Source organism: Phyllosticta citriasiana (assembly GCF_038021145.1).
Source record: "Phyllosticta citriasiana strain CBS 120426 chromosome Unknown IWZ02scaffold_6, whole genome shotgun sequence".
Classification (NCBI taxonomy): domain Eukaryota; kingdom Fungi; phylum Ascomycota; class Dothideomycetes; order Botryosphaeriales; family Phyllostictaceae; genus Phyllosticta; species Phyllosticta citriasiana.
Genome location: NW_027117283.1, coordinates 1418116 through 1431629, shown reverse-complemented (window position 1 = coordinate 1431629; position 13514 = coordinate 1418116). Strand labels below are relative to the sequence as shown.

At 55.4% G+C, this 13514-nt stretch overlaps 6 protein-coding genes across 6 annotated transcripts; 4 read left to right on the top strand and 2 right to left on the bottom strand.

Moving 5' to 3' along the window:
- The first annotated feature begins 96 nt into the window (after positions 1-96).
- IWZ02DRAFT_451094 (uncharacterized protein) lies at positions 97-1965 on the top strand. Its single transcript, XM_066767509.1, has one exon. It carries the CDS (start codon positions 594-596, stop codon positions 1821-1823), a length of 1230 nt encoding a protein of 409 aa, XP_066623206.1. The 5' UTR covers positions 97-593; the 3' UTR covers positions 1824-1965.
- A 939-nt stretch (positions 1966-2904) lies between these two features.
- On the top strand, positions 2905-4033 carry IWZ02DRAFT_260193 (uncharacterized protein). The gene has a single exon (XM_066763328.1). It carries the CDS (start codon positions 3235-3237, stop codon positions 3922-3924), a length of 690 nt encoding a protein of 229 aa, XP_066623205.1. The 5' UTR covers positions 2905-3234; the 3' UTR covers positions 3925-4033.
- Positions 4034-4649: 616 nt separating this feature from the next.
- Positions 4650-5364, bottom strand: IWZ02DRAFT_260023 (uncharacterized protein). The gene has a single exon (XM_066763327.1). The coding sequence runs from the start codon at positions 5299-5301 to the stop codon at positions 4780-4782; it is 522 nt and encodes a 173-aa protein (XP_066623204.1). The 5' UTR covers positions 5302-5364; the 3' UTR covers positions 4650-4779.
- A 560-nt stretch (positions 5365-5924) lies between these two features.
- Positions 5925-7354, top strand: IWZ02DRAFT_432967 (uncharacterized protein; the record flags this gene model as incomplete). The annotated part of the gene is made up of 5 exons (XM_066766254.1): positions 5925-6138; positions 6205-6282; positions 6334-6429; positions 6491-6547; positions 6720-7354. 5 exons carry the CDS (start codon positions 5925-5927, stop codon positions 7352-7354), a joined length of 1080 nt encoding a protein of 359 aa, XP_066623203.1.
- A 332-nt stretch (positions 7355-7686) lies between these two features.
- On the bottom strand, positions 7687-8199 carry IWZ02DRAFT_432966 (VMA21-like domain-containing protein; the record flags this gene model as incomplete). The annotated part of the gene is made up of 3 exons (XM_066766253.1): positions 7687-7820; positions 7872-7963; positions 8090-8199. 3 exons carry the CDS (start codon positions 8197-8199, stop codon positions 7687-7689), a joined length of 336 nt encoding a protein of 111 aa, XP_066623202.1.
- A 545-nt stretch (positions 8200-8744) lies between these two features.
- Positions 8745-12329, top strand: IWZ02DRAFT_377362 (SNF2 family helicase/ATPase; the record flags this gene model as incomplete). The annotated part of the gene is made up of 2 exons (XM_066764945.1): positions 8745-9503; positions 9558-12329. 2 exons carry the CDS (start codon positions 8745-8747, stop codon positions 12327-12329), a joined length of 3531 nt encoding a protein of 1176 aa, XP_066623201.1.
- Between the last annotated feature and the right edge of the window lie 1185 nt (positions 12330-13514).

The following is a 13514-nucleotide window of genomic DNA, read 5'->3' as shown; positions in this document are numbered from 1 at the left end:
GGCAGGCGGGGCCAAGCCACATGCATGCGCCGCAGCCGCCACAGGTGTTTAGTGTGGCTGACTGGTGCCTTGTTCCGAGACTCAAACAAGGCATCACCACCACCGACACCACCTTTGTGCCGCTGAACCTCCCTTGGGTCTTTGGTCCCGTTCCCTTGGTCTACACTATCCCTTAACCCCCCGTACCCTGACAGCTTCAAAGTTGCGGTACTGGCACGCGTGCGCAGAGCCCAACAGTCGAAACTAGGGTCCCGCACTTTGGCCCGCCCTCTACTATTTCAACTCGACTTGCCCGCACGTTTTCTACAAACCCTCCACAACTTGCTTTCTTCTTCTCACTCCAACAACCCGCTTCAGAGCACACCACTCGCTCAGCCCAACCACCAAAACTCCGCCGCCCATCACCCTCAGAACATCAACTCGAGCCTTCTCGCCCGAACAAACCTCGTCCAACACCACGAAGAAACCTTCCACTCGTTCGACGCCGCCACCAGAGGCCGACGCCTTATAGCCAAATCCACCGCTCTCTCAACAGAAACCGGCGAGCCTCGTCAACCGAATAAACTCCGTCCATCCTTCAAATCGGCTTCGCCATGAAGCGCTCCAACAACCACAACTCGGGCCGCGGCTCCAAGCGACGACATGGCGCTACACGCACCGATCGTGATGGCGACATTTCCATGGACGCTCGCCCCCAGAACACCAACAGGGTTGGCAAGGCCAGCTCGCGAGGCGGTCCTACACGACCCAGCGGCCGACCAAGCGTCAACACCAATGCCCTGCAGCGCGAGCTTCTCAAAAACACAAACAATGGCGCATCATCAATAGCAAAGCCCTCGCGACCCGCACAACCCCCGGCCCCGACAATAAGAGTCCAATACAGAGTTACTGGCTTCAAGGCAAGCAAGGCGTCAGTCAACGAAGACGGCGGGGTCGGTTCTCTCGTCGCCTTTCTCGAGAAGAAGGTGTCCTTCAATATGCAAAAGAACGCAAAGAGCAGGGGCGCCGCTTCGCCTGAACCCGTCAAGATTAAGCGATACGTCACCGAAGGCCCGGATTCGCTCCTCGTCACGGTCACAAACCTGGAAGCGCCCTATCTCCGGCGTCTGGACGGCTGGATATTCGCGGGCAAGCCAATCAAGATCACGCCTGCGGAAGACAAAGACAGCCCCGAGCAAGATCAACCCGGAACCAACAGCAGTGAGCTCATGGCTGTATTCCTCAAGGTGCTCGCGCGCCGGTACTCTACCGAAAACAAGCTGCTCGACCTCAGCGCCATTGGCCAAGATCCCGACCTCGTCGAACTGGGCATCTTCAACACGGCGTCCACTACCAGCAAGTGCCTCCCAGCCTTGATGAAGACGCTCGACAAGCAATTCAAAACGGCCACGGAAAAGAGGGAAGCGATTCAGAGCATCGTCCTGCAAAACAACCAGCTCTCAGACCTCAAAGTCATCAGCTCATTGGCAGCCACCCTCCCCGACCTCCTGAACCTCGACCTCTCCAGCAACAACATCTCACAACTCGCCGACCTGGATCCGCTCAAAAGAAAACTCCGCAGACTCGACCACCTCATCCTCTTGCCAAATCCGATCGAGCAAGCAGTGCCAAACTGGCACGAGGAGGTCACTCGCTGGTTTCCGACGCTGCGCCTCCTAAACGGCGTCCAGGTCCGCTCCGACGAAGAAGCCGCAGCTGCAGCCGCAGCCGCAACCAAGCACCACAACGGTCCTCAAAATGGCAACGCCGCGCGGCCCCGTCCCAACGGCAACCCCAACGACGGCACCATGGCCGCACAGCAGATGGAATGGGAGGAGTTGTAAAAACCAAGCGCCCGCAGTCAAGTGTGCGTGGCGTGGCGATGGGAATACCAAGTTACTTTTTTACTACCTAGACCAGTTTATAAATTTCAGTTCTGGGTTCTCGTGTACATATAAAAATGCCTTCATCAATCATCTTTGCCAATTCTTTCTCATGTGCTGTGACTTTGTCATCGTGTCTCGGTTCCTATTAACCTAACCAAACTACCCGAGCTAGCTACCTGCTGCCGCTACCACCCATTGCCCCTGCATTAGGTCACCGACTACTTATCTGGTTGCCCACCGCACCCATCCAATACATAGTGCACTCAGTCAGTCAGTCAGTCCCTGAATACCGCGCGTAAGGCATAGCATCCGGCATGTAGGCATGTAAGGTAGCCAAAGAAGGTAAAGTAAGCACTCTATCCTTGTGCATGCGCTGCCACGACGCGACGCGACGCGGCGCGACGCGATGCCACCACGGGAGAGCCGCCGCATCTGCATTCAACCATCCATCCTTCGGCTCCTTCTCCTCCCTTCCTCATGTTCCTTGCCGCCGTCTGCCCGATCCGCCCGACGGAAGGAAGCGTTCTGTCTCAGGGTCTCGACGAGGGTTCGTCTGTGTCTTTACGTGCCTACCTACCTACCTACCTACCTGCCTGCCTGCCTACCGATTGTAGCGTGCCGTCGCTGCCATTGTGGAAGTGTTAGGTGGCTGGGTTTGGGCGTTGGTGTTGTGTTGTTTTTGGATCGATGGATTGGTCCCAAGGGATGACGTGATGGATGGGTAGATGAGTGTTGATGCAGATTGATTGATTGGAAGAGGGGTTGGCTGATTGGTACGGCATTGTTTGATTGTTGGGAGTGAGGAAGTAATGGTGGGAGGGGTGTGTGTTGTTGAAGTAATTATGTGACTTGTGAATCTTCTTCTTCTGACTTGATCCTCTCGCTGTGATAGAGCTTTCCGGCCTCCGTGTGCGGGGGGTGGGTGCCACTCATTCACCTCTAACGCTTCCTCGCTGCCAATTCAAACACCGACTCGGGAGCACTGTACATACCTACCCAGAGGATTCGAGAATACTCCCCGTCTCTCCCTCGTCTGATGTTCTAGAGCGAACGCGGTCGGTTTCTGCGATCCACGTCGCTTATCGCGGCGCGAACCACTTGACTGTTGCTGAAGGTCTATACCTCTACACCCGCCTACACAAACACCTCAGCCACCACGCCCGCCCGCCCGCCGATCCCATCTCCACAAATGTCCGTCCGTCCGTCGATTCGTCCGTTGACTAGTCCGTCGATTCGTCTCCACACTCGTCGCTCCACTACTAGCCGCGCAAGACGTAGATCGAGGCTGGGCCAGAAGAGAAATACCGCGCGGCCGCTGCGCCAGTGTAGTGACGCGTTCGTAACTGGAGTCTACTTTTCTCTCTGATGAATGGATCTTCGTCTTGCGCGTGCCGGCGCGAGAAACAGTGACCTGGACAACTTGGTGAATGGCGATGGGAAGAAAGGTAAGGGAATCAGCAACCAATCGCCTTACGGCGGTGCCGGAAATTTGGAAAAAGTCAATGGCATTCAAGAAAAGAGCTTAGTTCACCGTCGAGTCGACCCTGATTGGAGGTTGCGTCCATGGAACATCGAGCTGCCGAGCTGCCGAAGTCCATCAGCAGCCAGACCAGCGGCGCAGCAGACAGGACCATCGAGCGATCCCGGAGCACAAGATAAACGCCAGAAAAGGACAGACGGACAGACGGACAGACGGACAGACGGACAGACAGACGTACGTACGGCAAGGGCAGCGGAATCGTGTGGATCAGGTCCAAGCGCTTGGTCTAGGCGGCTGGTGATGCCGATAGTGATGACGACGCGTCCTCTCGGCGGGCGTTTTCGCGGGTCCGGCACGAGTCTCCCGTCCTCACACTCGTCGCTCGGACCCTGGGCGTGGTGTGGCGTGCGCGGGCATGGACTGGTGATGACTGCAGAGAGGAGATGGCGGTCGTCGTGGCGGGCGGTGGTGCAATGCGGTGGGGAGATGGTGGCGCAGGACGGACAGAGCCGTTGGATGCGGCGGCGCCGACGCGAGGACAGGGGTCGTGGCGAAGTACGGTACCGGGTGTTGAGGTAGAGGCTAACTTAGGGAGGGAAAGGGAGGCAAAACCTGCGATGGGATTTTCGAATGGAAAAGCTTACCTGAGAGGTCGAAGGGTCTCTGCGAGGCTGATTGAATGATAATGCAAGGCACTTGACAAATCAGACAATAGGGACAAGTCGAGTGCAGTGAGGGAAAAAAAAAAAAAAAAAAAAAAAGGACTTTGCAGGCTAAGCGGCGCCCACGTTGCCTAGCATGTGGACAGAGGCTGCTGTTGCTTTTTGCACCAAGCCTTGGGTGTTGCCAGGGGGCGCACAGCTTGACGAAATGGCTTCAAAACTAGCGGTAGCGTGAGTAGCGGCAGGGCCCGCCGCGGGAAGCGCGCCGGTCGACTGAGTTGAGCAAGCATACAGTAAACTCGAAAGCCTGGGTTGGAGGATGACAAGGGCGTCGCCATTTTCCTGGATGCAACGGTGCACCAGCTACACATGTTGGACAGCAGAAAAATGTGGGGGAAAAAAAAGGAAAATGGTCGTCTTGCAGGTGCAACGAAGAGCTGAAGGCAGAGACGCATCTTGTCGGTCTTGGTTGCCGTCAAGCGCAGCGCCGGGAAGCGTCAAGGTGCCTGGTGTGTCGAGCTAGAGCATGTTCGGGGGACACGGATGTCCGGTCGGATCCTGGCTGGCTGGGAGTTGGTTGGAGCAGCAGCACGGGCGGTCAAGCGGTCGGCGTTTTCAGAGATGCGCAGAGCCTTTTTTTTTTTTTTTTTTTTTTTTTTTTTTTTTTTTTTTTTTTTGCTCAAGGTGTATAGAGCATTCTGGAATTGTTTGGCAAGGCCGCCGACAGCCGTTGCAGACGTCCCAACGATGGCATCGAAGCAAACGGACCGGATCACAAAGAGCGTACGTTGTCGGCGAAGGGAAATTCATAGAGCAGGAAATTAGGAGGAGAAGGTGCTGGAGGGAGCATCCTGATAAAACTGCCATGAAGCACGCGCTTGTTGCTCAAACTGACTGCAGCTAGTAGACACCCTTGCAGTGTCGGGTAGAAGAGACATGACCTGCATGGTACGGGAGCGCGCGGAAGCATGGTGGGTTGGCAGATCCAGGCACAGCTGAGCGACCAAGAGACTGGGCAAGAGTACGAGTCGTGTGGCACGCGCCATGAGGTAATAATGGCAGACGGTTGCGATGCTGGGCCGACGCTTGCGGGCGGGCGAGGGCAACGAGTGCCGGTGCCCATGGATGCGGGGATGGTCGTCGTCATCAGGGTGGTTGATGGAACGAACCTAAGGAAGTGAGAGATATGTGATGGCGTCAGCCTGTGGTCGAGGAATGCACACGACAGACACACGTAGGTGCGTGAAAATGGGCTGGGGAACAGGAGGAAGAGGTGGAGGTGGAATCCGGGCATCACCAGACAGAGGCCAGCACCACGGCAATGAGCTAGCTGGCTGGTTTACGAGACGAGACGTGGCCGGCAGGTAACACGGTCTGTCGGTCTGTCTGTCTGTCTGTCCCGTCTGTCTGTCGAGCGGCCTGTGGAGGCTGTGCTGTGCTGTGTGCTGTACGCTGTACTGTCGCCAGATTCATGACCACCGCACACCCCGACCGTTCTCAGTGCCCGCCCGCCTCGCCCTCCACGCCATTGCCATTGCCATGCCCATGCCCTCCAATCATTAACTACCTTAGCTCCTCCTCCTCCCGCGCCCTTCCTTGAGTGAAAAACCAACCTCCAAACTTATTTCGCTTCTGCCTGTCACCATTCCCTCTCTCTCTTCCTCCCGTCTGTCCTGTTGTTCCTTCGTTGACATCAACCATCTTCGTCCCTCTGTGCTCCGGCCCCCATCTGACACGCCGCATCTGCACCGTCCAGGGCTCACACTGCGCCCGCCGCTCGCTTGGTGCATGATAGCTGCCCGTATTACCCTTTTGCTGCGACCCTTTTGATTAATTCAGAACCCACACCGTCGCTCGATCCAGTTTTCCCCATCTTTCGGGCCTTCGCCGGGACACACAGCCCTGTGACGACGCACAATGGATGCCCGCCACCAACATCAGCGACCGCGGTCCAAGAGCGGCTTTAGCTTCAAAAGCGAAAAGAGTGATAAGAGCCATGATTCCAAGTCCGACACGCTCAAGCGCCCCAAAATCAAGGACCTGCGCGAGACGCCCGCCGAAAAGCACAAACGTCACTTGAGCGGCAACACCAAGGCCAACCCCAACGCCGCCATGGAGGAGGCCCAGCCCAGTGAGTCTCCACCCCCGGCTTTTGCGCCCGCCCGCACGACCCAACGCTGATACAAGTCGTCTGCAGTCGCTCAGCAGCTCGAAGCCGCAACCATGGGCTCGCTCCGCGCCATCCAGCACAGGGACGAGCATGGCAATCCAATTGGTCAGTCTTCTGCCCCTAGGCTGTTCCATCGCCTTTTCTGACAGAAAGCAGCCGACCCTGATCTGTCAAATCCTACTCGTTCTCGCTGGGAGCGTCCGCTCGACACGATTCGCAAGTTTGAGCAGCAGATCGATGGAGAATATAAACGTACGTGTTGCGATGACACTTAGGCAGCCGTTCCAATGCGACCGCCGCTGATGATCAACAGAATCCAACCCCGAATTTAGCGGTTACACGAGCCGTCGCAGCAGCTACCACGGAGCGAGTACGTTCTTCATCTTTGTCTCATTTGCTTTGCATTCTGTTATTCACATCCCTTTGTTCAAAATGCTCGGGAGATCGCTGCCCTGCACTGGCCGTTCGGGCTGCCCCCTCCCGTCTTGGCGCCGATCCACCCAAATCGTTGATCGACCGCTAATTTTGGTTCTCGTTTCCAGGCCACGATCCGCACCGCTACAATAATGGCTCTCGCGCCGGTTTCTATGGCAGTGCTCCTGCTGCTCGCAACAACGACCCCTGGTCACCCGCCCCAATTCAAGGCCCGTCCCGCAACCGCTATGGTCAGCGCATGGTTGCGCCCGACTATCCACGACAGCCCATGCCCGGTCAAACCCTCTACCCCGGCCATGCTCATCAACACTCACGCGACACTGTCAACACGGGCTTGTCCAATAGCAGTGGTGAACATTGGCCAAATTCTACCGACCCGAGTAGCGAGAACAGCTCAATCGAGAGGGCTCCGGTTCCACCTGTAAAAGATCTGGGAGACCAGTATGGTTTCAACGGATTCGGAGGGGCTCCCGCTGTGGATGACTACGATTACGGCAACCAGGCTGGCTACGGTGCGCCGCCCGTTGGAGGAAACGGGGTCTACTATCCTCCGACCATGGCCCACGCGCCACCAAACGGCTACGGGCACATGGTGCGTATGGGCGACGGGCCGCCTGAGCAACCCATCAGCCCTCACGTCAACACCAATGGCCCTGTCTCTCGCCAAGCAGTGCCTGTTCCCCAGCCCCCGCCACCGGAAAAGAGGAAGAGCTGGTTCAAGCGCCGATTCAGCAAAGAGTAGATCCAAAGCCCTGGTTCGCGGTTGCCTCGCGTTTGACATCGAGGAGTAATGAAATCCAGTTCTCGGCTGTGTAATGATTTGGAATGGGGGTTTGCATTTCGGAGCAGGTGTATTTGGTTCTAACAGATTCCCCGCCTTTTATTGCGAAATTTCGATGGAGGGTCTTTTCTTCTGGGACATGTGGTTCATCGTCCCGTCTTTGGCTAGGTTGAGTGGTTGTGGATTGAAGTAGTGGTTTTCGCTTCGGCCAACTGAAGTTGTTACGTTTTTCCTCAGGTACATACGTTCGCTGCAATGTCGAAATTTTGTGGCCAATTGATATGCTTGCGCAACTACCTCGACTTTTTCTCCTTTGACTCTGCTTCCAACCTCTCCGACTGATCTTCTTTGAACGCGACGACAACGTAGGCAATGAGCACGACATTGGCCATGACGGCGGCAAGACCTCCGGCCAGCGTGGAGTTTCCTGGAGAAATAAGTCTGCAAAAATAACCGAAAATGAGACGCGACAACACACCTCTGAAGATCGTGTTGACAGTCAAGAAATATGAGCCGATTGGCAGCGCAATCATGGCAAGAGTAAATCCCAAGAGCTTGATGATGACGGACCTGCGCGTGAAACGGCCATGTCAGCACATTGGGCGCTTGTGTTGTTGCGTTGGCGCACGTCTTCGTGAGACAGATGGGTGCCACGCAGTCACGGGACGAGTAAATGGCTAGAATGGACGGACGCACGCGGGGACTGCCGGGGCAATGCTGCTGTCGGAGTTCTTGGGAGCAGCGCCGACGCCATCGTCTTGGTCGAGCAGCGTCTTGTCGCTGGTCGCGATGCGGCGCGATGTCATGGCTGTGTTGATGTTATGAGATCGCTTGTCTGGCTGCGGGTGCGCGAGACGGGATGCGGCGAGGCGACGCCAAGATTTGCGGAGGCCGAGGGCGGTGACAAGGACTGCCGGAATCTGGGCCGCCGCACAGACTCGACAAGTGAAGTTCGCGGAGCCTCTCTCTCTTCGCGTCTTCTGCTGCTTCACCTTCACTTTTAATTCACCACCACCCGCCCAACCTTCCTCAGTCAACGCGTCTCGCCAATCACCCTCGCTTGACTCTCTCCATCTCGTGTTGGCTCCTTTGTTCCTCTCGACATTCTGCCATCGTTTGCCTTGTGCGCATATCCACACAAACCCTACGCGCCTCTTGTCCAAACCACCGCGCAGTTCTACCTCTTCCACCTTCTTCTCCACCGTTTCGCCCAAGCCGATCCCTACCCCACGTCGACTTCGATCGCTGCTCCTGTTCGCCCGCCATGGACATCGATCGCGTGGCAGAATCACCACCGAAGCGCAAAACTTCTCCGGGCCAAGACCACAACGCTGACCGTAAGCGTCAAAAGATGTCGCCAACTGGCGGTTACAACAGTTCCCACGATAGTGGAGACGATCTGTTTGACGAGGATACGATTGCTACCCTGCCGATGACGAGCCCTTCCAAGCCACAACAAGTTCAATCACCACATTTCTCGTCCATCGCGAACGGCGCTCCAAACACAACCCAGCCGACCCAGATTTTAGACACGCCCATTGCGCGTCGGACTGATCCAAATTCCGTTGTCCAAGTTGCTGCTTCTTCCCCTCTTGTCTCGAACCGCGCAGCAACATCACCCTTTACTTCCCCAACCTCTAAGCAACAAGTCGCCGGCATTGCTCCGCCAGGCACATCATTTCGACCCCCTCCACGCGTATCCAGTGCCCAGACACAGCCGGATTACGATTCTCCCGTTGTCGATTCGTCTGATGACGATCGAGCTACCTCCAAAGCCGAGATCAAACCATCGCTGGTACCACCGAAGCCCAAGGCAAAGATCCCTCCTCCACCTAATGCTGCGCCTTCTGCCTTCCAATCCATGATGAATCAGTTCCTCCACGATGGCGGAAAAGCGTCTAGGAGCGCGCCGCCTAAGCGCCCACAATTTGGTCCGACTCCTCGCAAGAAGTTTGGTTTCCCTGACATGGATGCGCGCGATATTCCGGACTTTATGGTCATGAAAAAGGTGGAGCGAATGGCGCTCACCTTTTCCAACAAGAGAGTCTTTGATTTGTATAACGCCCTCATGGAGTGCCATGGCGACCCCAATGATGCCATGGCATATCTTGTGGAGGAGGAAGAGAAGGAGCGGCAAAAGCCGCAGAAACAAGCCAGTACTCAGGGCCAAAAAGTCCAGCGTGAAACTATCGATCTCACATCATCTGATAATGACGAGTCCCCAAAGAAGGTGCCGCTCAAGGCCTCTACGACACTCAAGAAGGACCCAAAATCAACCAAGTCGCTCAATGACAAATGGGGCGTCAAGGCCGGTCCCTCCACCACAGCCCAACGCGCACCAGCGAAGCGCACTGCAACAGTAGACGATGACGCCGACTCGTCGCCCGTCAAGCCCACTCAACGAAGACGCCTCGTCAAAGGTACACGTCCTACCCGTGAGAGTAGCCCAGAGGTCCAAGACAGTCCAAAGCCAGCACAGCCGCGCAAAAACACTGTCGTCACAATTGATTCTGACCCAGAGTCGCATGTCGCCGAATCGCAGAAAGGAGATGATGAGGACGCCGGTCTTGACAGCGACGATCGCATTCTTAAGTGGATCAACACCTGCGAGCCTCGGGACCTGGCCGACACCTCCAACCAGCCAGTTGATGTCGCCGAGGGCCTTCTTGCGAAGCGTCCGTTCAAGTCGCTCGATGCTGTCCGCAAGGTTGACATCAGTCCGCCTCCCGCTGGCAAGAAGCGCACTGTCCGAAAGACGACTGGTGAAAAGGTCATGGATGTTGTTGAAGAGATGTGGGTTGGATATGAGGCAATTGATGAGCTTGTTGCCGAGTGCACCTCCAAGGGCCGTCCAATTGCTGCCGAGATGAAGAGATGGGGTATCGACATTTTCGGCACATCCAAGGATGGCGAGCTGGCCATCACGAACCTGGAAGAGGCCGCAAAGCACGATTCTGGAATTGGCACACCGACTTCTTCTGCCCCGGCCGACGATGATGACGAGGTTAATGGCAAGCGCAAGTCCAAGTTTTTGCAAAAGCCCTCAATCATGGCCGAAGACCTTGTCCTCAAGGACTATCAGATCGTTGGTTTGAACTGGCTCAAGCTGATCTGGTCACAAAAGTTGTCGTGCATTCTCGCCGACGAGATGGGTCTCGGCAAGACGTGCCAGGTCATTTCTTTTCTGACGCACCTCTACGAGATTGGCCACACTGGACCGCATCTGATCATTGTGCCGGGTTCCACATTGGAAAACTGGCTCATTGAGATCAACAAGTTCTCGCCAGAGTTGGGCGCCAGAACCCAGCCTTACTACGGTTCCCAAGCCGACCGTGCCGACCTTCGGGCGAAAATCGAAGACGAGCGAGACAGCATTTCCATCGTTGTCACGACATATGACACTGCATGCCGCAACAAGGAAGACAACAAATTTCTTCGCTTGCTGAGCCCCCAAGTTTGCGTCTTTGATGAGGCTCACAACCTGCGCAACTCTCAGTCTAAGCGCTACAAGGAGCTCATGCGCATTCCTGCCGAATTCAGGCTGCTTTTGACTGGCACACCCCTTCAAAACAATCTTCAGGAGCTCGTATCGCTGCTGGCCTTCCTCATGCCCGACGTCTTTAGCAATCACGAAGAGCACCTCCAGTACATTTTCAAAAACAAGGCCAAGACGACTGACGATGACCACGCTGCCTTGTTGTCCGCACGGCGCATTGAAAAGGCTCGTTCCATGATGACGCCTTTCATCTTGCGTCGTAAGAAGCAACAAGTCCTTAAGTCCATGCCGCCCAAGACTTGCAGAGTTGAGTACTGCGACCTGTTGCCCAGTCAGAAGCGCATCTACGACGAGTATCTCACCAAGCAGCAAAAGGTCTGGGCAGACAAACTAGCAGGCAAGCCTAAGACTGAGAGCGCCAATGTTATGATGAAGCTCCGTCAAGCAGCAATCCATCCACTCCTCCATCGCAGAATTTACGATGATGACAAGATTGCCAAGATGACCAAGGAGTATCTTCGAAGAAATACTGGCGTCTACCAGGATGTATACGAGGACCTGGAGTACCGTGATGACATGGGCGTTCACGAGGCTTGTGTGTACTTCAAGTGCCTGAACAAGTACGCCCTCAAGAACGACGAGTGGATGGATAGCGGCAAAGTGCAAAAGCTTAAAGAGCTTCTTGTCAAGTTTCGCGACAACGGCGACCGCGTTCTGGTCTTTTCCCAATTTACGCGGGTCATGGATATTCTCGAGCACGTCCTAACAACTCTGGACATGAAAGCGCTCCGCCTCGACGGCTCGACGCCCATTGTTGAGCGCCAGGACCTCATCAACAGGTTCAACAACGACCCGTCCATCCCGGTATTCATGCTGTCGACGCGCTCCGGCGGGACTGGCATCAACCTTGCCTGTGCCAACAAGGTGGTCATCTTCGACTCTTCCTTTAACCCGCAAGACGACATCCAGGCCGAGAACCGCGCACATCGCGTCGGTCAGATCCGTGAGGTCGAAGTCATCCGTCTCGTCACCAAAGGCACCATTGAGGAGCAAATTCACGCTCTCGGCGAAAGCAAGCTCGCCCTCGACGCGCGCGTCGCTGGTGAAGAGGCGGCCAACGGCGAAGATTCAGACGCCCCGGCCCGAGGCAAGGGCAAGACGGCAGCGGGCCCCAAGAAGGCTGCTGACCCCGGTGCATCTCTCAACAAGGCGGACAAGCGCGGCCTTGCCATGGTTGAGCAGATGATGATGCAATGCGTCGAGGGGCAGAACAAGAAGGACGAAGATGGAGGCGCTCTAGATGAGGACACGCAAATGGAAGACGCTGTAGAGGGTCCTTCGTCGACGGCACAGCACGACCAACAACAGCAAGACAGCTTGAAGGCCGATTTCAAAGACGGACTCAAAAGGGCGGGCCTCAGTGTCGCCGAGTCTCAGTGATTTTGCGACCTACGTCCGCAAAACAACAACTGTACAGCACGATGGGATAGACGGAGCAAACAATCGTCTGTGACCTCCAGGAATTACCCTTTTGAATTATTTCTCGGGCGTTTTGAAACGGGCGTTTTGCGGCATACTTGGAAAAAAAAAAAAATCCATGGCGCCACCTGCTACATTGCATAGACGAATGGACTGGCAGTAGAAAGAGCTTCTGCTGGCTCCTCCGCTTTTCGGTTTTTCTTTCTTTCTCTCTTTTTCTCCCATGGCGACAAGTGTTAGCCCTTGGTTGGATCGATGATCAGTCAGTCAGTCGGATTGGGTGTGGCCGATGGCTTGACTTTGGTTTGGCATGGTCGGTCGCTTGCATGTTTGGAGCGGAGAATTCGAGGGACGGATAGGTGGTGGATAGATGATGGGTTTTGGGTGAGACGACTAGACAGACCACGCTTTCATGCATGCATGCATAGAATAGACGAGATGACGACCGGGTTGGTGGGTGGCATCGATCAATCGATTGTAGACACTTGCATCCTTTTCTCTTGCTTTTGTTTTCCTTTTTCTTTCTACTCTTGCTTGTCTTGTCGTTCAGGGGGAGGTCGCGGGGGCTGGGGAGACAGAGGAGACGAAATTCAAGACAAAGAACATAAATATTATGTGGAGGCGAAGAAGAGCAAATACAACAGATAGGTGGAGACAGAGTGCTTGCTTGTGCAGCTACATAGAAAGATGGACATCTTGACACGACGACACAACAACGACGGCGGCGACTCGATTTGAATACACGGGACAGACGGGTGTCGGTCGCGTCAATGAGAGGAGCATTCGCGTTGCGATTCCTAGAGCTCGGCGGATGGGATAAGAGCAAAATGGAGCAGAGAAGAGCAGAGCCTGCGGGATGGATGGGCTATCTAAGTAGATACCTGAATGGCTACATAGACAGACACGTTCATTTGTCTGGGCGTGTAGATGGATCAATGATTCAAATTCGCTCCATCTTCTTCTTCGGAGCTCTTTGCTGCTTGTCGTAAGTACGTACGTGATTGGGACTGTATACAAGGTAGACAGATGGACTGGCAAACGAACCCCCTATCCGGCCTCATCTCCCCTGTTACTCGCCCTCTGGTGGGAAAGGGGCTCGATGAAGCCAAGGGCGCTTCTTCTGACGTCTCACTCAGGCCTTGCCGT

Coding starts and splice junctions, on each gene's coding strand:
- IWZ02DRAFT_451094 (XM_066767509.1), top strand. CDS start 594: ATGAAGCGCTCCAACAACCACAACTCGGGCCGCGGCTCCAAGCGACGA.
- IWZ02DRAFT_260193 (XM_066763328.1), top strand. CDS start 3,235: ATGGATCTTCGTCTTGCGCGTGCCGGCGCGAGAAACAGTGACCTGGAC.
- IWZ02DRAFT_260023 (XM_066763327.1), bottom strand. CDS start 5,301: ATGCCCGGATTCCACCTCCACCTCTTCCTCCTGTTCCCCAGCCCATTT.